Source organism: Mobula birostris, chromosome 8 (assembly GCF_030028105.1).
Source record: "Mobula birostris isolate sMobBir1 chromosome 8, sMobBir1.hap1, whole genome shotgun sequence".
In the NCBI taxonomy this organism is placed as follows: domain Eukaryota; kingdom Metazoa; phylum Chordata; class Chondrichthyes; order Myliobatiformes; family Myliobatidae; genus Mobula; species Mobula birostris.
This window is the reverse complement of record NC_092377.1, coordinates 49,888,607-49,912,865: the sequence shown is the minus strand read 5'-3', so window position 1 is coordinate 49,912,865 and position 24,259 is coordinate 49,888,607. Positions and strand designations below refer to the sequence as shown.

The 24,259-nt window shown below is 38.1% G+C and overlaps 2 protein-coding genes across 4 annotated transcripts in view; one reads left to right on the top strand and one right to left on the bottom strand.

Annotated features, from left to right (window-relative positions):
- Positions 1-24,259, top strand: part of ppp2r5a (protein phosphatase 2, regulatory subunit B', alpha isoform) — a 159,626-nt gene that overhangs the window by 133,169 nt on the left and 2,198 nt on the right. The window contains exons 8-12 of the mRNA XM_072265169.1: positions 7,056-7,109; positions 18,355-18,405; positions 19,863-19,982; positions 23,505-23,632; positions 24,120-24,221. Coding sequence (XP_072121270.1) covers positions 7,056-7,109; positions 18,355-18,405; positions 19,863-19,982; positions 23,505-23,632; positions 24,120-24,221 — 455 coding nt within the window. The remainder of the gene's footprint in view (positions 1-7,055; positions 7,110-18,354; positions 18,406-19,862; positions 19,983-23,504; positions 23,633-24,119; positions 24,222-24,259) is intronic.
- pacc1 (proton activated chloride channel 1) overlaps positions 12,509-24,259 on the bottom strand; it is a 55,717-nt gene continuing 43,966 nt past the window's right edge. For 2 of the 3 annotated variants that reach the window (XM_072265170.1, XM_072265172.1), the window contains one exon: positions 20,236-22,508. The gene's annotated coding sequence lies outside the window, so the exon portion shown is untranslated. Of the gene's footprint in view, positions 12,990-20,235; positions 22,509-24,259 lie in introns of those variants that run through there. The other variant, XM_072265171.1, reaches the window with a different exon arrangement.

Sequence of the window (24,259 nt, the reverse complement as noted above, 5' to 3'; positions counted from 1 at the left end):
CTCACTTCTGATTCCTCTTACCAAAGTGCATGACTTAACATTTCTAAACATTAAACTCGAGTAGATTTTTGTCCAATCACACAGTTTGTTTATATTCTTTCACCTCATCACAACATGCCCTTCCACCCATTTTGGTATCACCATCATCAGAGTTGGAAGCCTTACATTTTGTTTTCTCCTGCAGGCCATTAATGCAAATAATAAACAGTTGAACGCCATGACCAATCCTTGGATTATTTCACAGCCCTCCCACTTGAAAAGGACCCATTTATTCCAACTCTTTGTTCTCAATGTGACAGGCAATTTTCAGACCACAGTCCATAAAATGTTTCATCCAATATTTTGAGCTTTTAATTTGTGTAGCCTCTTTTTGTGGCATATTGCCAAATGCCTTTTTGAAATCTAAATACACTTAATCTTCATGTTCCTCTCTTAACTCATTTTGTTACATCCTCAAAGAATTGTCACACATAATTCACCTTCTATAAAGCCATGTTAACTTGATTTGATTATATTTGCTTTTCCTAAGTGATTAGTTATTTCTCCTTTGATTATTGACTATAGCATCTTGTCACGGTGCTAACCCAACTGGCATATATTTCCATGCCTTCTGTCTTTTTTTTGAACAAGAGAGTCAAATCCCTTGTTTCCAATCTTGTTGGAATTTAGCATACCAGGCAATCAGTATGTTGTCTCTGCAGCCACTATCTTTAAAACACTTGGCTACAGGGTGTGAAGTCCTGGTAATTGTCTGGTTTTAGTCCCGTGGGTTCTTCTAACACTTCATCCCTTTTAATTTAGATTTTTCCAAGTTTCCCACTGTTATGAAAGTAGCCCGTCTGTCTTGGATATGTGCAGTGTCCACCATAATGAAGATTGATGCAAAAGGTAACTTTAATGTACAGTTGCAAGAAAAAGTTCGTGAAATCTTTGGAATTACCTGTTTTTCTGCATTAATTACTCATAAAATATGGTCTGATCTTCATGTAAGTCACAATAATAGACACAATCTGCCTAAACTAGTAACACACAAGCAGTTGTACTTCTCATCAATACTGAGTACACCATTTATGCAATCACAGAGTATGTGAACTTCTGGGATAATGCTTTCTACAAAAGCTATTTGGAGTCAGGTGTTCCAATCGATGAGATGAAATTAGAGGTGTGGTTTATAGAGGTGCCCTACCCTATATATAAAAAAAGACACACAAAGTCAGGTTACTGACAGCCTACTCTTCTCAAGAAAGATCTGTTCATGTGCACCATCAGTGAACCTTAGAAGAATTGTAGAGGTGCATGAAACTAGAAAAGATTAGAAAACATCTCTAAAGATCTGAGTATTCATCAGTCCACAGTAAGGGAAATTGTCTATAAATGGAGGAAATTCAGTATGGTTGCTACTTTCCTTTGGAGTGGCTGTCCTGCAAAGATCACACCAAGAGCACAACATGCAGTGCTGAAGGAGGTGAAAAAGAACTCATGGTGAACAGCAAAAGACCTCAGAAATATCTAGAACTTGCTAAAGTCTCTGTTCATGTGTCCACTATAAGAAAAACACTGAAAAAGAATAGTGTTCATGGAAGGATACCACGGTGGAAACCACTGCTCTCCGAAAAAACATTGCTGCATGCCTCAAGTTTGAGCAGCTGGATGTTCTGGGACAATATTCTGGACAGAGGAGACAAAAGTTGAACATTTTAGCAGAAATGCACACCACTATGTTTGGACGAAAAAGGGCACTGCACAACAACACTAAAACCTCATCTCAACTTTGAAACATGGTGGAAGAAGCATCATGGTTTGGGGCTGCTTTTCTGCCTCAGGGCCTGGACAGCTTGCAGTCGTTGAGGAAACAATGACTTCAAAATTTTATCATTTTACAGGAGAATGTCAGGATAGCAGTCCATCACCTGAAGCATAATGGAAGTTAGATGATGGAACAAGACAGTGATTCAAAACACAAGAGTAAATCAACAACAGAATAGTTTAAAGAGAAGAAAATTTGTGTTTTGGAATGGCCGAGTCGGAGTCCAGACCTTAAGCCAATTGAGATGCTGTGGCATGACCTGCAGAAGGCTGTTCATGCAAGGTATCCGAGAGGTATTGATGAACTGAAACAGCTTTGGATGAAGGATGGTTTAAAATTCCTCATAGAACATAGAACATAGAAATTTACTGCATATCACAGGCCCTTTGGCCCACAATATTGTGCTGACCATGTAACCTACTCTAAAAACTGCCTAGGATTTCCCTAGCACATAGCTCTCTATTTTTCTAAGCTTCATGTACCTATCTAAGAGGCTCTTTAAAGACCCTATACTGTATCCACTGCCATCACTGCTGCTGGCAGTGCATTCCGTGCACCCACCACTCTCCGTGTGGAAAAACTTACCCCTGACATCCCATCGGTACCTATTTCCAAACACCTTAAAACTGTGCCCCCTCGTGTTAGCCATTTCAGCCCTGGGAAGAAGCCTCTGGCTATCTGCATGATCAGTGCCCCTCATCATCTTATACACCTCTATCAGGTCACCTCTCATTCTCCATTGCTCGAAGGGGAAAAAGCCAAATTCACTCAACCTATTCTCATAAGGCACACCCTCCAATCTAGGCAACATCCTTGTAAATCTCCTCTGCACTTTCTCTATAGTATCCACATTCTTCCTGTAGTGAGGTGACCAGAACTGTAAACAGTACCCCATGCGGGGTCTGATCAAGGTCTTGTATAGCTGTGATATTACCTCACGGCTGTTGGACTCAATCCCATGGTTGATGATTGCCAATGCACCATACGCCTTCTTAACAACACTGTCAACCTGTGCAGCAGCTTTTAGTGTCCTATGGACACAAACTCCAAGATCTCTCAGATCTTCCACACTGCCAAGAGTTTTACCATTAATATTATATTCTGTCTTCAAATTGGACCAAGCAAAATGAAACACTTCTCACTTATCTGGGTTGAAGTCCATCTGCCACATCTCAGCCCAGTTCTACATCCTATTGATGTCCTGCTGTAACTTCTGACAACCCTCCAGACTATTCACAACACTCCCAACCTTTGTGTCATCAGCAAACTTACAAACCCACCCTTCTACTTCTTCATCCAGATCATTTGTAAAAATCACAAAGAGGAGGGGTCCCAGAACAGATCCCTGCAGAACACCACTGGTCACCGACCTCCATGTAGAACACGAACCATCTACAACCACCTGTGGGCAAGCCAGTTCTGGATCCATAAAGCAAGGTCTCCTTGGAATCCCATGCCTCCTTACTTTCTGAAGGAGCCTTGCATGAGGAACCTTATCAAATGCCTTACTGAAATCCATATACACGACATCCACTGCTCTACCTTCATCATTGTGTTTTGTTACGTTCTTGCCATTGTGCAAGTCTGATCAGCAGCTACAGGAAATGTTTGGTAGAGGTTATTGCTGCTAGAGGAGATTCTACCAGTTATTAAATACCAAGGGTTCACATACTTTTTCCACCCTGGACTGATTAAGCAATGATTGTGAATGATTAAGCAATGTGTTCAATAAAGACATTAAAAGTTCAATTGATTGTGTGTTACTAGTTGAAGATCAGACCACGTTTTATGATTAATTAATGCAGAAAACCAGGTAATTGCAAAGCGCTTGCAAACATTTTCTTGCAACTGTACTTTCCTTTGCTTCATTCTCTTGAAGTTCCACATTTCCCTTAACTACCTTCCTGTTTGCATATCCACAGAAACACTTATTGGTCCTTTTAACATACAGTACATGTAAATTTCAAACAAAATCATTTTCTCCTTTGGTCTTTGGCATCTGTTCCTTAAAAACTTCCTACGTCCCTGATCTACCACCAGCCCTTGCCATATTGTATGCCTGACTTTTCATGGATTCATAGAGCACTTGAAACAGGCCCCACAGTCTAGCATGTCTGTGCTGACCAGAACAAGGGTTAATTTAGTATTAACCTTGATCTTACTTGTTAACCACACATTGGGAATCCTATCATGGGATTCATCTTTCTAAAAATTGGGATTAATTCCTGCTGTGTGTTAAGGGCCAGCTCTTCAAAAATATGCCGATGTTCATTTACTGACCCTATCATTTAGCTTATTTTCCTAACTAGGACGAGGGATCTGGGATTATAGGCCAATAATTCATTGAAAGTGGTGGGACAGGTAGATGGGGTCGTAAGGAAAGCTTTTGGCACATTGGCCCTCATAAATCCAAAGTACTGAGTACAAGAAATGGGATACTTTGTTGAAATTGTATAAGACGTTAGTATGGCCTAATATGGAGTATTATCTGCCGTTTTGGTCACCTACCTACAGTAAAGATGTAAGCAAGGTTGAAAGAGTACAGAAAAATTTACAAGGATGTTGCCAGGACTGGAGTACCTGAGTATGAAGGGAGATTTGACAGAGATGTACAAATTTATGAGGGGTTTGCAAGCTCAATCCCCTCAATCTTTTACGTTCCAAGGATTAAAGTCCTAACCTATTCAGCCTTTCCTTATGACTCCCAGCTTTTTCCAATGAGATTGGGTGGGACAATGACTAGAGGTCTTGGTTAAAAAGTTTAAGGGGAACATAAGGGGGAGCTTCTCCACTCAGAGGGGCGTGAGAGTGTGGAACAAGCTGCCAGTGCAAGTGGGGTATGCAAGTTTGACTTCAACATTTAAATTTGGATAGGTACATGGATGGTTGGAGTATGGAGGGCTGTGCTCCAGTTGCAGGTCAATGTGAGGAAGCAGTTTAAATGGTTAGACACGGACTAGATGGGTCAAAGGGCCTGTTCCTTTGCTGTATTTTTTTTAGATTTTTCAGGCAAGATTTCCTTTTAAGGAAACCATGCTAACCAGCATATTTTCTCATGTGCCTCCAGGTACTGTAAAACTTCATCCTTAATAAATGGCTCTAACACCTCACTAACCACTGAAGTCAAGCTAATTGGACTAAAATTCTCTCTGCCCCCCCCCCCAATAAAGACTGGAGTGACATTTGTAATTTTCCAGTCCTCCAGAACTATTCCCGAATCTAGTACTTCTTGAAAGTTCACCACAATCTCTAACTATCTCTTCAGAACCCTCGGATGCTGTCCATCTGGTCCAGGTGAGTTATCTATTTTAAGGCCCTTTAGTTTCCCAAGCATCTTTACCTTAGTATTGGCAACTACATTGACTTCTGCCTCTTGACACTCTCGCTTCTCCGGCTTGCTGCTTGTGTCTTCCACAGTGAAGACTCACGCAAAATACTTACTGAGTTCATCCATCATTTCTTTGTTCCCCAGTACTACCTCTCCAGGTTTATTTTCAGTGGTCCAATATTGACTCCTGCCACTCTTTTACTGTTTATATCTGGAGAAAAAAACCTTTGGTATCCTCTTATATTATTGATGAGTTTACCTTTATATTTCATATTTTCTCTCCTTTTGCCTTTTTAATTGACTTCTGTTTTTTTTTTAAAGCTTCCTAGTCCTCTCATTCCCCACTAGTTTTTGCTGTACTCTTGCTTTTATGCTGTCTTTGACTTCCTTTGTCAGCTCAGGTTGCTTCATTTTCTCTTTAGAACGCTGTTCCTTCTTTGGGATGAATTGATCTACATCTTACAAATTACTTCCTGAAACTACAGCCATAGCTGCCCTACTGTCGTCATTGCCAATGTCCCCTTCCAATCAACTTTGGCTAGCTCCTTCCCCGTGCCTCTGTAGTTACCTTTACTCAACTGTAATAACTATACAATGATTTTAGCTTCTCCCTCTCAAACCGCAGGGTGAATTCTATTGCATTATGATTACTCGCTCCTCAGGGTTCTTTTACCTTAAGCTCCCTAATCAAATTTGTTTCATTACTTAACACCCAACCCAGAATTGACTTTTCCCTTGTGGGTTTAGCCATAAGCTGCTCTAAAAAGCCATCTGGTAGGAATCCTACAAATTCTTTCTCTTGAGATCAAGTACCAACCCAATTTTTCTAATCTATTTGCATATTGAAATCCCCCATGACCATTGTAACATTGCCTTTTTTGCATGCATTTTCTATCTCCCGTTAAAATTTGTACTCCATATCCTAGCTACTGTTCATATGCCAGTATATAACTCCCATCAGGGTCTACTTGCTCTTGCAGTTTTTTAACTCTGCCCACAAAGATTCTACATGTTCTGATGCTATGTCAATTTGTTTCTAAGATTTGATTTCATTCTTTTCCAACGAAGCTGTCTCAATCCCTCTGCCCACCTGCCTGTCCTTTCAATATGACATGTATCACTGGATGTTAAGCTCCCAGCTCTGATCTTCTTTCTACAATGACTCTGTGATGCCCACAACATCATACCTGCCAGTTGCACTCTTAGTTGTATACTGCATGAATTTAAATATAACATTTTCAGTTCTGTACTTAGCACCCTTCTTTTCCATTTTGTCTTCATATTGCCTGAAGTTATCCATTTCTAAACTTTTTCTTATTCTTTATTCTGGAGACTTCAGTACCTGTCCTTCACCAATACTGGTACCAGTGTCCCACAAATTCAAACCCATTTCTCCCATACTAATTTTTGATCCATGCATTTAAAACTCTTTGATCTTATTAACACTGTGCCAACTTACATGTGGCTCAGGTAACAAACCAGAGATTATTACCTTTTTAGTTGTTATTCCTCTCCACGCCTTGTCGCGCATTGGGCGGCAGCCCTGCTGTTCCTTTTGCATTTTGTGATTTGCTAGCTCGATACCTAACACAGCACAGATGGAAAGCTTCAAGGAGCCAGTCGGACTCGGACCTGGGACCACTTGCCTCAAAGTCCAGTGCTGATACCACTAAACCACTGGCTGGCAGTTGCCTTTTTGGTTCTGCATTTTAATTTAGTTCCTAGGTTTTCAAATTCCCTTAGCAGAACCTCTTTCTTCATTCTTCCATTGTTAGTTTTCCTATTGTTCCACATGATGTATAGAAAGGTAATTGTGCTGGTATCCATGAAATACTTTGTTTCTATTGTAAATGACAAACTAATATTTCTTTCCATGAGTATTGTAGTTTATAATCAGTTACTCTCTCTTTTGTTTTCTAGTTGGCTTATTGTGTGGTACAATTCTTGGAAAAAGATGCAACTCTTACAGAACCAGTAAGTTTTATGAGTTCACATTTCAAAGTAATTCTGATTTTGAAAAATATAGCATTTGTTTGGTTAGTTGTGGTCAGTTGGCAAATGTGACAGGAGAAAAGTTTAAGTATTCTGATTTCTGATGGCATTCAAATTTCATATATTAATATATAATCATAATTTTGTGAATATTGCTTTTTAAACTATTTATATTGTGTATGGAAAGTGAATAAGGAAAAACAAAACAGGATACCATAAACATTTTCAAATATTTTTGGTTATATAAAATTCACCTCGCTTTGATGGAATAAATAATTGAATGAAAATCCATAAGTGAAAAACTTGAAATATTTGACACTCGCTTCTTTTAACTGAAATTAACTTGGATTCAATGAATCTTTAATCTGCTTTTCTACCCAGTCTTTTATTTTGGAAATAAGATTTTGTTGTAAATAGTGTCAATGAATAGCAGTACAGTTTTAAATAGTTAATAGAATTTTCCATTGTACTGCAAAAATGACCAACAGGTTTGTAAATTAAATTATTTGTTTTTGATTATACTTCCTGGAGAAGAACAATCAGCACAGAGTTGGGGGTGTGTGTGGGTATCAGTGTTGCTGGATTTCAAGATTTATCCATGATTTACTAGTTTGTGTACACAAATAGAATGTTGATTATTCTTAGATAATGTATTGAATGGAAATGATTTGAAAATGTTTTTTTTTCAAAGTTTAAAGAGATTTTCCCAAGCAGTTATTGCTGTTTAAACAAGTCATGGTTTCCACTAAAGGCACCAATTCTAGAACAAATACATTCTTATTTGATCCTAGAAATTGGAACCATGGGATTGCCTTTGTTGTAGTTATTAGCTGAAGCTCATGAAGAATCTGGAGGATACCAGGTATTTGATGTTTCTCCGTACCAGTTAACAAGTTTGAGTTTAATTAACATACAGGAACACAGCAGAACGAAACAGCGTTCCTTTGGGGCCAAGGTACAAAACATACACAGCACACCACAGCATAAGACACACACAGCACATTCAAGATAGAAAGCAAATACATTCATGCAAAAAAAAAAAAAAATATATATATATACATATATATATATATATATACATATATATATATATATATATATATATATATATATAGACCAAGTCCCTGAGTGGCACGTTCCACAAATAGATTGTGCAGTTGCCAGCAGTCTGTAGTCAAACGTGTGTATTCACACCCGCAATCCACCTTGTCATTCTACTGATCAAACACTGGAAGGCAGTGCTGACGGGAGAGACTAGCCCCCAACTGAGCGTGGACACCACACCACTCCATTTCCAGTGTATCTTCTTCAGGACTGCAGCAGCAGGCAAGCCTGTGGCTTGAGGCCTAGTCCTCACTACAACTGAGGCCATGCAGCTCTCCTGCCGCCTGTCACATCAACAAACAAAGGAAATGGGCCTGCAGCATCTTACATTATCAATGTCCAGCAGGGTGGACATTTACTGCAAGAGAGACATCCGAGAAAATCACCTGCTGTTACACTGCAAGCTGCCTCGCACACCAACTCAAATGCCATCCTGTAGTAGGCAGCAACATGGTCCGCACCATGTCTAGCTCGTCCACCGGTGAGCAGCTCGCTGATGGGTTAGACCTGCAGAACCAAAAGTTCTTAAAGTCCAGTTTTGTCTTTTGACTGTAAAAAAGATAAAAACACCCTTGGTTGACCCTTGCGAGGCCACTGCGTCAGAGCGCATCACCATCTTACTGGAAATAAGATACAAGGATTACGTCTATGTACCATTACCTTCCACTTGATTATCATTAGCAGAGGCTTATTTCTCTGGATTTGTTTTGAGTATAGGCCGCAGAGCAGCTGAGAAATGGGATTTTTTTTTTATCAACAGCCAAGGCAAATATGATTTTATTTATGACTCTGAAGCTCATTTTGGGCATAGCGTCTTAAGCTTCTTGCTGTTAGTAAGCACACTATACTATTCTGCAATAAACCTAGGAATGCCAGGAAGAGTAAACTTTCTCACAGGATTCGAGACCTCCGTTGGTTTGGGCTGACTATGGATTTTGCTGTGGATGTGATACGTAAGCAGGGCAGCACGATATGGAGAGCAAGCTGTTGCCATGTAGCAGGCTTCCCCCTCTCCACACATTGATTAATCCAACGGAACTGCAGAGACCGATACTGTTTGGCACCGGCTGCTTTGCAGGAGTTCCCAGTCAGCACTGTATTCAACGTAGGACTGCCTAAGGGACTCCAGATCTATGGTTTTACTCCCAAAGCTTTCCCCATGAGTGGCTAAGCAAGAGTTTTGAGATGAGGGTTTACCTTCTCCTGGAGGAGCTGCCAGCTGCAGCTGACATGCCCCATCTGCCCAGATTTTAAGGTGCCAGTAACCAACCTTTGTCTGTTCTGTCAGTAGATATGGTTCTGCTGGCCTTTGTATTTAAACCATGCATGAAGATCAGGAGTTTATCCCCATACCACCCCCGCTATAACCACCTTAAGAAACCTTAATATATAAAAATGGTCTCACAGGGCTTAACACAGTATAGCACAAAAATCAGTTATTAACTGCAATATTGTAAATAGGAATATTTAAAAGGGCAAATTATTATTATTCAGGACAGTGGAACCAACAAGAAGTAAACAATCATTTCCATTTTGAGTACTCCTACTATGCCAAGGATGTTTTCATAATCCAGTCCTGTCTAGCCAGAGCAAATGCTCAGCTTGTGGTAGTTTTTGCAACACTTCAACTATTTATTTTGCTTGTCTGTTTCTCCTACTATACAACCATTTTACTCCAAAGTTGTTGACTTTTGCAAAAGATCATGATTCCAAGTAGATGCTATCAGTGGATACTATTGCTGGGATTGGAAATGGGGAAATGGCATTTTCTTGAGCTCTCCTGCGTAACTCATTGGAGATCTTTGCCTTTTTCCATTTAAAGTGAATATACTGTATTTAGAGCTAGCCACAACAAATAAATCAGGGTTTATGTCATTCAAATCAGTCTTTATTTATTCCATATCATATTTTTGGAGGATATTTAGTATTTCTGGACATCGTCAGATATGGAGTTTGGTCATGTGAATGTTAGATCAAATGTGGTTATTGAACTGTAACCTTTAATTATTTATTGAGTCAATTGTTTTTTTGAACTTGACTTCTGTGGTGATATTTTTTGCATTTTGTTTCATTTATAAATCTCAGTTTGAAAAATAGCTTTAAGGCATTTTTGCCAAAAGAAAAACATTGGATCTGCCTAAATGAAATATGATGATTTTACCTTTGGGTTGGTAACAAGAGGACAGAGGATGATTTTGACTAAAAAATACACTGTGTACTGATTAAGTTCTGGTATGTCCACTTAATCTATTTTTTCCCCTCCTATTTTTGGCTCTGTGCACTCAAGAAAAGTATTCACTTAAAAGATTTCAGTTTCTTTGGGGGTGATGAGTGCAGAGTAAGATACCCCAGGTGGTTATCACCCTCATCAACCAGCAGGTAATATGGATCATCTTACTAAATTTCATTTCATTGATTGCAGATCCTGAATGTGCAATGCAGATACTAATTTGAGTTCATTGCTGAGCCACCTAACAAAGTATGTAGTATTTTGTGAAGTGAGAAGCTGTAAAACTAAATTTCCTGTATTTTTAGCTGTTTTTTAAATTTTAATGAGCCTGATTCATAAATTATAAGGTGTTTAGTCTGCTTCTACTTCTGGTGTCCTAGAGAATGCATGGGAATTCTCAATCAACGAATAACATTTACCTAGATTAGTTAGTTATGGATATTGTTATGTATTATGGATGTGGCAAAGTTGTTTCCCATGATGGGGGAGTCTAGTACGAGAGGGCATGACTTAAGGATTGAAGGGCGCCAATTCAGAACAGAAATGCGAAGAAATTTTTTTAGTCAGAGGGTGATGAATCTATGGAATTTTTTGCCACGGGCAGCAGTGGAGGCCAAGTCATTGGATGTATCTAAGGCAGAGATTGATAGGTATCTGAGTAGCCAGGGTGTCAAAGGTTATGGTGAGAAGGCGGGGGAGTGGGACTAAATGGGAGAATGGATCAGCTCATGATAAAATGGCAGAGCAGACTCGATGGGCCGAATGGCCGACTTCTGCTCCTTTGTCTTATGGTCTTAATATCCTACTTGATTTCCAGAAAAGTAAGACTTTGCTTTTTGGAGGAATACTCTTTACAAGACAAATCAATTCCATAATAAGTCCTGGACTCTCAGTTTGCAATATCCTCTCCATTTCCACTCTCTCTAGCTCTTTCAACATTCACTTTGTTTCAGTGAGATTCTCCCCTCCCTCATTCTTTTACACTCCAGAAGGTACAGGCCCAGAACCATCAAATGCTCCTCATACATTAACTGTTTCATTACCAAAATCATTCTCATTAACCTCCTCTAGACCCTCTCCAATGCCACCACATCCTTCTTTTGGATATGAGGTCCATAACTGCTCACAGTACTCCAAATCCAGTCTGATCAATGCCTTATAAAGCCTCAACATTACATCATTGCTTTTATATTCTCGTGCTTTTGAAATGCTAAAATTGTGAACATGCACTAGCTTTCCTTACTACTGATGCAATCTGCAAGTTAAATTTTAGTGAATCCTACTGCAGGTCCCTTTTGTTTAGAAAATAGTCTATGCCTTTGATCTTTCTACCAAAGTGCATGATCATACACTTCCCTACGCTACATTCAATCTGCTACTTCTTTGCATGTTTTCCTGATCTGTTCAAGCCTTACTGCAGACTTTCTGCTTCCTCAACACCACTTGTCTCTCCAGCTTTCTTTGTATCATCTGCAAACTTGGCTACAGCCATCAATTCCATTGTTAATGTATAACATGAAAATCAAGCCAACTGGGCTATAATTTCCTCGGTTTTTTTTGGCCTCTGTCTCTTCTGAAAAGGAGAAGTGACAATTGCAATTTTCAAGTCCTCTGGAACCTTTCCAGAATCTAGTAAGTCTTGAAACATCGTTATTAATGCCTTAAAATTATTACTACTAATAATTACTGTGTTCTCAACATTATTGCATATTGTCACTTGTAGACAAAGTAATAAAATGAACAGTGATATATGACTGTCAGCATTTCCACATATGCTGCCTGGCCTGCTGAGTTTCTCCAGCATTTTGTGTATGTTGCTTGGATTTCCAGCATCTGCAGATTTTTTTTCTTGTTAGTGATATATGACTGATTTTGATCATTTTGTTAAATGCATATGTACCACTGTTGTGAGTTCTATAAGCTATTTCCATTTGAAGTGAATATACAGATGCTCGCCAGGTCATGGCAGGGTTCCTTTCCTGTGAAACTGTTCATAACCTGCACATTTTCAAATTCAAATTCAAGTTTAATTAACATTCAACCATATATGAATACAGCCCAACAAAACAGTGTTCCTCTAGGTCCAAGGTACAAAACATACACAGCACATTCAAAATAGTGAGCAAAAAAAACATATATATAGCCCAAGTCGCTGAGCAACATGTCCCGTAAATTAATGGTGCAGTTCCTGGCAGTGTGCAGGCACGCAATCCAGCCTGTCGTTCCACCGATTGAACACTGGAGGGCAGCACTGACAGGGGAGGCCAGCCCCCAGCTGAGCATAGACACCATGCTACATCACCTCCAGCATCTCTTCTCCTGGACTTCAACAGCAGGCAAGTCCTTGCTACAACTAGGGATCACCCATAGTTTCACTGCGCACAGCATTTGCGCACAAACTCCGATGCCTTCCTGTAGTAGGCAGCAACATGGTCTGTACCCAGTGCAGCACCTCTGCTTACGAGCAGCTCACTGATGGCGTCGACCTGCAGTATCCTCAGTTCTTGGAGTCCAGCATTGTCTTGTGACTGTAAAAAAAAAGACATTTAACAAAAAAAAACACCTTTGGTTCGTAAGTCGGATGTGGCCATGAATCAAGTTCTAGACACCAAAAGGTGCCTGCATTCCTCAGCAGCCAATAAATCCATCCAATAGGAATTCTGCAGATGCTGGAAATTCAAGCAACACTGCAGATGTCCTGAAGAAGGGTCTCGGCCTGAAACGTCGACTGTACCTCTTCCTAGAGATGCTGCCTGGCCTGCTGCGTTCACCAGCAACTTTGAATAAATCCATCCCACTAGTTTTCCAAATGTTTGTTTATATGTATGGCTACACTGACGTTAAGCATTTAGAACCTGATGAGGATCTGTATGTGGTTTGAATCAGTGTCAACATGGTCTCATCTAGAGAAAGTTAGTCATTTCTGAGGCAGAGCATTTGGTAAAGAAAGCCAATTATTTTGTAGTCTATCAATCATTAGAGAGCTAGTGAGCAGATGCTAACTGAGATCTACACTGAAGGGTCAGTGAACCAGCTAGTTATCTTCTACTGGTGCCATTCACAGTGCTCTGCTGTATTTACTGGAAAGGATTGCTTGTGAGGATCTGCTCAAAGGATAAAGGTGTTTGTCTGCTTCATTCCACTTACAGAAATATACTAAGCAACATTTTGCCAGTTTTATAATTCGTTTTGTTCTGCTAAACTTCCTGGAGGTGTGTAGAATAAGAAATAAACCTGTTCAATTTCCCTCTTTCCGGATGCTCTTAAAGCCTGTTACTTTTGAGTTTTTTGTCAACTGTTCCAACATCACATGCTGATGTCAAAGACCTTGTGTCCTTTAACTATGTTAAAGATCTTATATGACCAAAAGTTATTACTATTTATCCATGCACTTAAACCATAGCTCTTCCAAATTCAATGTCAGTGGCGCAACTGGTCATGTTCACAGCCTAGCGACTTGGGTACATTTGTGATTTATGGTGTAGAGGAGTTTGTATATTGTTGGCTTGGATTTACCCCATTCTATAATTTTTTTGATGTAAACATAATTCTACTTTTCTATTCTTCCTGTCAAAGTGAGTGATCTCACATTTCCTACATTATTCTCCATTTGCTATTTTTTTACTTGATCTATCTGTATTTGTTTGCAACTCATATTTTGCTTTTCCATCTACCTGTGTATCATGGACAGGTTTGGCTACATTGTACTTGGTATCTTTGTATGAGTCATTAATATAAATTGTAAGTGGATGTTGTGCCCCACTATCTAAAGCTTGCCAATCTGAAAATGACCCATTTATAATTATTCACTCTTCTGTAAGTTAGACAATTGTCCATCCATGTTAATATTTAACTTAGAATGCATTACATCATTACCCTAATGCAAAAACTTTGGAATAGGCTCTTCAGCACACAATGTTGTGCTGAACTATTTATATTAGTAATCAAATCAAACTAATCCCTCCTGCTTACACAATGTTCATATCCTTCCATTTTCTGCACATTCATGTGCCTATCTTGAATGCCTGTATCGTATTTGCCGCCACCTTCCCAGGCAGCACATTCCAGACCCAGACCACTCTCTGTATTAATAAAAACTTGCCTCACACATCTCCTTAGAACAGGGGTCGGCAACCTTTTTGCCTCTGTGGGCTGGATCGCGTATTAATGAGCAGACAGTGGGCCAGATAAATGCTATAAAAAACTTGAAATATGGAAATTATCCATCTAGTTATGTTTTGCTTCAAATTAATGAATAACGCATGCTAGAAAATCATTTGTGCTTAAACAAGGATGCCAATTAGTAATCAAAGAACTCAGTTTAGTTGCAATTTATTTCAATCAAGGCATCTTTTGAATCTATTAAAAGGACACAAAGAATCTTTAAACATAAAATGTATGAACATGATGCATTGAATGGTGGTAAATTAAGTATAATAAAAAGAAAATTTTAATGCAAACAGTCGATATATCAACGTGAAACTTGATGCTGTTTGTTGCTTGAAAGCTTCTCAATATTGGGTGTCAGACTTGTTGATGCCAAGAGCAAGACATTATCCAGATTGGCATCAGTCAATCTTGTTCTGAAATGGTTCTTGGTGTGCTTCATTTTTGAAAATAATTGCTCACACAGTTAAGTGCTGCCAAACAATGATGCCATCTTTTTTGCATTGTCCACTAAGTTAGGATACTTCCCACTTGGATGAATGTATTTTCTATAGAAGTCAAGCACTGACACATCTTCAGAATGAAATTTTGATCTCAGTATGTTGTCACACTGCATCTTAATCAATTCTATTTGAAAAATTTCTGATGTATTGTCCACTTCCACATCAAATGGAGTAGCAAACAGCTTAAACTCATTTGCATGCAAGTGAAAATCAGCAAAATGAGATGAAAACTCTTCTCTCAATTCTTAGACCTTTGTCTCATTTTCTAGGCAAATGAGACAAGCTGGTTTCCCAGCTTGCTTGATGAAGAAGTAATTTAGTGTCCAAGTGTCTTGGAAATTTCAGCACTCAGTGTCTACCTTCCTGCGTTTTGTATTCATTGCCATTGGAATTTTTTCCTTCGATTTTATTTCAAAACGCGAGTTATTCAACAAGTATCGTAGCACATGTAAATATTTGGATATTTAGTGTGGATTTCTTGTTAAAACACACTGATGCTGATTCTGTTTACAAATTTAAATGAGCCCATCTGAAAACCTGTGCGTGCACGGAGAGTATCTAATACATATTAATAAGGTAGTCTGCCTTCCTGTCATTCGTATATACTAGTGTTTGGTTTGAAACAAAACGGAACCTGGGCCCAGTGTAAAAGGATGCCATGCATGTTCATCAGTGTGGTCGCGTGAAACACTGAGAATAAGGAAAAATCGCTCGCGGGCCGGATTAGCATAGTATCGCAATATGTGCTCGCAGGCCAGTCAAAATACCTTTGCAGGCTGGATCTGGTAGGTTGCCTACCCCTGCCTTAGAACAACCCTCTCTCTACCACCGCCACCACCACCTTAAATGCATGTCCTCTAGTATTAGACATTCCAGGCAGCATCTTGATAAATTTTTCTGTGCCCTCTCCAAAATCTCAACAGCCTTGGGGCAACCAGAACCTAATGCAATACTCCAGATGTGGCCTAACTAGAGTTTTGTAAAGCTGCAACATAACCACCTGGCCCTTGAACTCAGTTCTTTGACTAATAAACACAAGCAGGCCATATGCCTTCTTTACCACCATATCAACCTGTGTAGCCACTTTCAGGGAGTTATGGACTTGTATCCCAAGATTACTGTGCACATCAACACTGTACGGATCCCTGAGGAACACTAGACCTCCATCCGGAGTAAGTCTCATCAATCATGACCCTCATTCTTACATGGGCAAGCCAGTTCTGAATCCAGATGGCCAATTCACCATGGATCCCATGCATCTTAATCTGGATGAGTTTCCATGAGTGACCTGGTCAAATGCTTTATTGGAATTTAGGTAGAGAATAGCTACAGTTCTACTTTCATCAAACACCTTTGTGAATTTAGAAAGATGTAACTTGCCCTGCAGAAAGCCATGTTAACTGTCCCTAATTTTCCAAATGCTCATAAATCTATCCCTAAAAAGTCCCTTCAGTAAATTCCCTTTTGTGATACTCAACCGGGAATGTTCTGTCTAAGGTATGCGCATGTGCGTGCACTTACATCTTTTGCTAATAGCACACAAAAGTGGTCACCCTCTACATTATTGGCATGTTAAGTATATTTCACAATCATAAACCATCACATTTCCTTTTCTGCTTTCTGATGTGGACGGTATTGGCAATGTGGAGTTTGCGATGATTTGTTTGCAGGTTTTAGAACTAGTTTATTTATACTGTTTTTTATTGAAGACATCTATTCAGTATGCACATGTTGTTCTCACTGGGCAAAAAAATTGCACAGCACAAGATTTTTGCACACACTGGTTATTATAAATTAGAGGGAACATTGCTCTAATTTTCCAGAACTAATCCATATTTCTCTTCCCTTTTCCTTTTATAAGGCAAGTTGTTGTTATATATCCATGTATGTTAACAGTAGGTCTTCCAGTGAAACATATGTACAACACATTAGAACAATTAGTATATTCTGGGAATCCATATAGTCCATATGCTGAATAGGAGAAAAATCCATATTTCCCTTCTATTCACTGTATTTGTTGTATTCTCAAAACCTCCAATAAATTAGTGGAATGATACTTGCCTTTCACAGAGCCACATTGACTCTGCTTCCTTCCTTCAGTTAGTCCTGACGAAGGGTCTCGGCCTGAACGTCGACTGCACCTCTTCCTAGAGATGCTGCCTGGCCTGCTGTGTTCACCAGCAACTTTTATGTGTGTTGCTTGACTCTGCTTAATCATATTAACTTCTCTGTTCATATATAAATTCCCTTCATAATGCATTCCATAGTTTTCTAATGGCAAATGTTAGGATAACTTATTCTTATCTACCACTTGCATTTAAATGGGTGTTACATTTGCTGGTTTTCCATGCTGCTGGTACCCTACCAGAAATTAAGAAACTTCAGAAAATTGGGGTTAATGCAACCATCTTTTAAACCGTAGAGTCTCGTCCAGAAAAGATATTGCCCCATTAGTTTGTTGTGTCATTTTGCTTCACTGGGAGCAGCTAAACCTCAGTGATTCCTGAAACTACCAGCCACATTTCAGCTTGATTTGTTGCCTTATTGTGGCTCTTGTATACACTGATTAGGTCCAAGTGTTTCTTATATATCCTCAATATATGAATTGGATATGAGTGTTTTTAATATATTTTCAATTAGTAAATTGCAATAATGGGTGTACAGAGTAGCCATAGATTAAGCCAGATAGTTTAATGTTCTTGTGCTAGGAGCTGACCTTTGTACTGAGTGTGTAAGTGATATTTGCTGCAATGTTGCTTCTCAAGGATTCCTTTATTCTTTAAAACAACACACCATGTAAATAAATTATTCAGGAGGTTATTCTTCATGTGTACCCATTAAGTTCATGTTGGTCCAGAGATTGAAACAATAATCTTTGAATAATGAGAAAGGCTAATTAATATTCTAATTTTAACTAAACTTCACATAAGTTTTAATTGGAATATAACATACAAGGTTTCATTTAAAGGAATTGTTTGTTTTCAAACTATGTTTTTTTTCCAGAATGCACTTATTTATAATTATCCTCATAATCCGGAACTACTTCATATATCCTATCTTTCTCTGCATAATCTGCATGTAGTATTCAAAATTCTTCTTGTGAAAATAATCCTTAAATTTTGATTTTTTTCTGTGTTAATAATAAAGGAAAGTATTCTAATTATAATTTCTTCTACAAATTCAAGTATTACTGTAATGAATGTATTTTCATGTCTTTATGTAGGTCATTAGAGGATTACTAAAATTCTGGCCAAAAACTGTAAGTCAAAAAGAGGTAAGTTATCATTTTCTTCTTTAGTCTTCTAGACCTGTTTTTTGTTTGCTTATAAATGCAAACAGTAAAGTAAAATGAAAGGAGCAAATATTCTGTGACAATTCTATGTCAACAAGCTAGCAAGCATTTCAGGATTGAGTTCCTGAAATGACCAACACTGAATACATTTTGTGGTTTAAGGATTACTGCTTTGAACCGTGTCTGTGTTATGTTCATTTCCACTAGCTTCTTTAGCCCCAGCTTAAAGGTGGGTTTTGAGGAGGATAGGGGTTTAATGAACCAATGGGAGATGAGATTTGAGGTGGGGGGAGAAAAGGGAAAAGAGATTATCCATATTCTTAAATTTATTCACAGTCTGTTGCTTTCCCTGGATTTGTGCAGGTATCATTGTTAATGAATGAAGGCAAAATTAGAATGAATCGGCATAATTATTTTACATTCCTATTTAATCTGGGCAATTTGAAAGTATTTCAAAAATTCCACCACTCCATGAAAATGTGAAGTAGGAGAAACTAAATGTTTTTATGTGACAGATTAAACAAGCTCTTAATGTGAGCTTTGTTTATTAAAGGCATGAACAATGTTCATTAGGCATGGAATCAATAATATTTATGATACAGAAGGATGTTAATCGGTCTCAGTTCATTCTGGAGAAGAAAAGAGCTATTCTTATATACTGTCATTATCTATAACTTTGACCTTATTATGTCTCCAGTGCTGTGTAGTATTCTGATGTCTTTGTATCCTTACTAATGAAATCACATAGTTTCTGTATTGTGGTAATCAGAACTGCACAGGGTACTCTAGCAGTGGCCTACTTAGTACTTAAACAATCCTGGAATGACTTAACTGCATTTTTGTGTTTCTGCTGATAGAGGCATGTATGTATCCACAGTGCTGTTTAGGCACTTTATTTAAAGTGGTTAAAACCACTTTAATCCTGTTTCTTGCAGGGATCTGTGGATATACATTTGTACATTCCAAGATACATTTTGTTTCTTTATGTAATGGACATTTTCTGTAATATACTGTGTATTGTTAACTTATTTGTTCTTCCCAAATATATTAACTCTCAATTTTTTTGAATTAAATTCCATTTGCTGTGTGTTGTCAATCTGCAGCTCCAGTGGAAATTTCTGCAGCCTGCACTTGGATCGTTCTCACTGTTTTTGTATCATCGTCAAATTTTTAACCAGTTGATTTATCATAATCTTGTATTATAATTTTATTGTTTTTTCAGAACATAGGTGTTGTCTGCAATCCATGCTAACTATTGCCATGGGAAGGTGTTGGTAGACTTGAGGTTTCTGGTACATTTTGAGGGGAAGGCATTCTTCAGAAAAAAAAAACTAAATGATAAAAAATATACCTTTTTCTATATATTATATAGAGGATATACATCTTTAATTGAAACACATTTTTCAGACTTGTAATTCAATTCAATTATCTCCCTGCAGGTTATGTTTTTGGGTGAAGTAGAAGAAATTTTGGACGTGATAGAACCTTCTCAGTTCAAAAAGATTCAAGAACCGTTATTCAAGCAAATAGCTAAGTGTGTGTCAAACCCACACTTCCAGGTAAAGAACTTCTGATGAAAAAAGCTGTTTTTCTTTGCATTTTGTGACCAGGAAACCATGGCAGGTATGATAGATCTTTATAGGCTTTTTATGCTGAACTAAGATAGAGTTCGAGTAAAATATCGGGAAAACTAAATATACTTACTTTTCTGCCATTCAGATTATGGAAATTCACCATTATAGAATTTGCAAATCAATACAAAAATCCAAGATGCACAATTTGGTCTTATGGTGTTCATTTAGAGAAAATACTAAACACAAAATGCTGAAGAAACCAAATTTTCACTTTATTTTCAGGATTTTCATCTTTCAATTATGGAAATGCAGATAATCTAGCAAGATTTTTTTTAGCATGATATATACATCTTGCTAATCCCTGAGAACTGTGGATGCTGGAGTCTAGAGCAACACATAAAGGGCATTCAGTAGATTAGGCAGCACCTATGAAGGGAAATGGACAGTCAATGTTTCAGGTCGAGACCCTTCATCCAGACTCGCTGTTGAACAGTTTATTTCTCTGGCGTTTTCTATTTTATTTACATTCACAATGTCTGAAACAGGGCCAACAAGGTTAAGTGCAAGCTATAAACCCGAATAACCATGTAAAAGAATTGCAGTGGATGTAAAAAAATGATTTTTTACAAAGGTTTGATGCTGGAGGAAAACTTTGCAATAGGTAAATCTGTGGGCATTGCGACATTTACAGTTACTTGCATGTTCAAGCACTACTGCTGGCCATTTTAGCTATTTATTTCAGAAGCTGACATGATAAACCACAAGTCAGCAGCAGTAGTAATATTACTGTTGAGAAAAAAACATATGTAGGAATGCATCTTCATATATAACATAGGAAATAGGATTTTGCTTAACAGAAAATTGTGATACAGACAGGAACGCAACTCTCTTGTAATCAATTGTTCCCTGTAATACATTAAATATCAGCTTTTGTAACACTGAAATACAATTACAAAATCTGAAGGAAAAAGAATCTGAATTTACCTGGAAATCCCAAACCTTGATGAATTACTTTCAAAGTGCATTCATAATTGTAGAAGACAGCAGCTTGTTTTTGCACCAAAAAAATCCCTCAAACTGCAAGGTTAATTAATCTGGTTTTTAGTTAAGTTGATTGTTAGACATGCTATCATCAGGATGCTGGCATTAAGTTCTCTGCTCTTCAAAATAGTGCCATGAAGATGTTTGTGTAGTTGAGAGTGAGAGAATATGGGATCTTGGCTTAATGTCAGTTATAAAACATTGGCAGCATGATGAGCCATATGAAATTCTTAAAAGAAAAAAGTTGAAAATAGTAGTTTCTTCTTTGGATTTACAGAAAACATTTAATAGTTAAGAGTGCATGAAAACAGAGTGGGGGTCATTTTTTGGATTGGTAGTTGATAACTAGTAGGATTCCAAGGATTCAACAATTTATACTTTTTAGTCTCTTGAATCTCCATATATACCTTTATTGATAACTTAAATGAAGAGATCAAGTGCATTGCAGCTGAATTTGCTGATGATACAACAGCTAGCAATTTGAGAGAAGGAGATAAAATGCCTGCAAGAGGGTATCAATTAGTAACATGAATGAGTGAACTGAAAGTTGCTGGAGCATCATGTGGGAAACTGAATAATTCACTTTGGAAGATACAATGAGAATGCAAAATACTGTTTAAACAGTAATACTACAAAAATTGATGCTATACAAATGCATCTTGCTATTCCAAAGGATCAAAGATACAGTATTATCAAGGTATGTATGTGGTATACAACTCTGAGATTCTTCTTCTCCAGACAGCCGTGAAACAAAGAAAACCATTGAAGCCATTCAAAGAAAACATCAACCCCCTTACACACAAAAAACCATAAAAAAAACTAACAAATCATGCAAGCGCAACAAGAAAGAACAGATAAAAACACAATGTAAAAACCAAGGTCCAATCCATAAATTTCAGAACTTCGGTAACATCCTCCAACAGCATTGAGGGAGGGAGAGAGCATTTGATTGCAGAGGCGTTCATAGACACCACTTCTGGCAGCAGCAAATGGGAGACCATGATACACAGATGCTTTCTCCAGCAGGAGCGAGGGAGAGGCAGATAGTTGGTGTGGAAAACTCACTCACTACCACCTTCATGTTTCAATCTTCCTTGGCACTTTAACTGGCAAGAAATGGATTCGAACATGGGCACAAGCCCCATCTCAGCTTTTTCGCCTCAAGGCCACTCAGCTCCTGGAATTTTCTCGGAGGCAGAAAAGTGCTAGATCCCTCAATCAATCTTCAAATTGTAAATCGCAGGCTCTAACAGTACTAGAAGAACATTTAAAATAAGACATAGAAAAAGTAAAATAAACAGTTTTGTGGACTATCTGAAAGATGTTGCCCAAAGAAGCATCATTCACTGGTTCCATCTTGACCGGGAGCTGTCCAGTACTCTGTCTGCGTCGCAATTAATTCCTTATCTTGCAAGTTAGCTTGCAGGTGGAGGAAATACTTGGGCAAGCTATTGGAATGTTTTACAAGAGCTGTGGAGTAAAAAGTAGAGAAGATCTTGATACATTACAGGGCAGATGTGAATTTGTACCTGGAGTACTACATAGTTTTCATTTGCATTACACGTATCACCAGGAGCCCAAGAACAGACTTTTTGGCACACCATGTCTAACTAACCTCTCTGCCTTCATGTGATCTCCTCTCACCTTAAACCTATGCCCTGTATTTTCTGAGATTTCTACCCTGCAAAAATTACTATTCTTCTGTCTCTCTCTTATTTTTCATATATTTCTATCAGATCGCACCTTAATCGCTGATGCTCCAGAGGAAAAAAAAAACAGGTTTATTCAACATTTCCTTATTGCTTATACACTTCTATCCAGGCAAAATCCTTATGAACCTCTTTTACACCCTTTCACACCCTTTCCAAAGTCTCCATAGCCTTCCTATTGCGTAGTACCCCAGAATACTCTGCCTGTGACCACACCAAAGTTTTACACAGACACAACATAATTTGCCAAATTTGACACTCATTGTCCTGATTGACAATGACAAACATGCTATATGCCTTCTTCACCCACCTCATCCACTTGTTACCACTTTCAAGAAGCTATAGCCATACAGAAAATAGTTAAGGCACAGGAGAGAATACTCTTCTTGACAAAAAAGAAAGACTTCCAATCTTTAGGGTGCTATTTGCTTGGAGGCATTTTAATTTTTCATTTGCCACCAGCTCTTGCAGATTCATTGTTATTAATGGGTAGCGTTATAATGGCAGCTCAGCATAGTCATAGTCATAGTCATACTTTATTGATCCCGAGGGAAATTGGGTTTCGTTATAGCAATTGATCAAGAAGAGCATGGCAAATTATACTACATACATACAAACAAAGAGGCTGAAAAAGAACCTGGTTAATTGTCCAGTATCTTGACTGTGGGTATGAAATGGTGATTTTTTTTTTTTGAAGTTCAAAATCTTTAAAATTTTAAATTTAAAAGTATTCTCAGATAGATTTTTGCCTCAACAGGTTGCAGAAAGAGCTTTATATTTCTGGAATAATGAATACATTCTTAGCCTAATTGAAGATAATTCTGAGAAAATTCTACCAATTATGTTTGGTAGTTTATACAGAATCTCCAAGGAACACTGGAACTCGTAAGTACTTTTTAGGAAAATAAAATCGATGGCTGTACTCTATATATGACAATAAAGTTCCAAGTAAAATTTATTATCGGAGTACATGCGTGTCACCACATGCGACACTAAGATTCTTTTTCTGCAGGCAATAGATTCGATTATACCAGTACGTATTTATTCCTGTAAGTGCTGGGCTATTTCAAAACTTGCATTTAGATCTCAAACTTGTGTGCCTTTTCTTGGCTCTTCTGTGTTACTGGACCTTTTCAGAGTTCAGTGATGGGAAGCTGCTTGCTCAGATGGCGCAGTACCTGAGGAATCTGCTGTTGGATCCTGCATCAGATTAGACTTTGTACACATTGTATATAGTTTTGATTTACGCTTGATAGTTGACGGAAACAATTTCTGTTAATATATTATTATCCTTAATCTATGTTGTATATCTTAAATCTTTCATAAATGTAATCATTTTGTGCATTTAAGTAAATGAAAATTTGTTTTACAGAACCATTGTAGCACTTGTTTACAACGTACTAAAAACTTTAATGGAGATGAATGGGGCATTGTTTGATGAACTTACAGCATCATATAAAGCAGAAAGACAGCGGTATGCAATCACGTTTCAATAATTATTTTATGTATTCC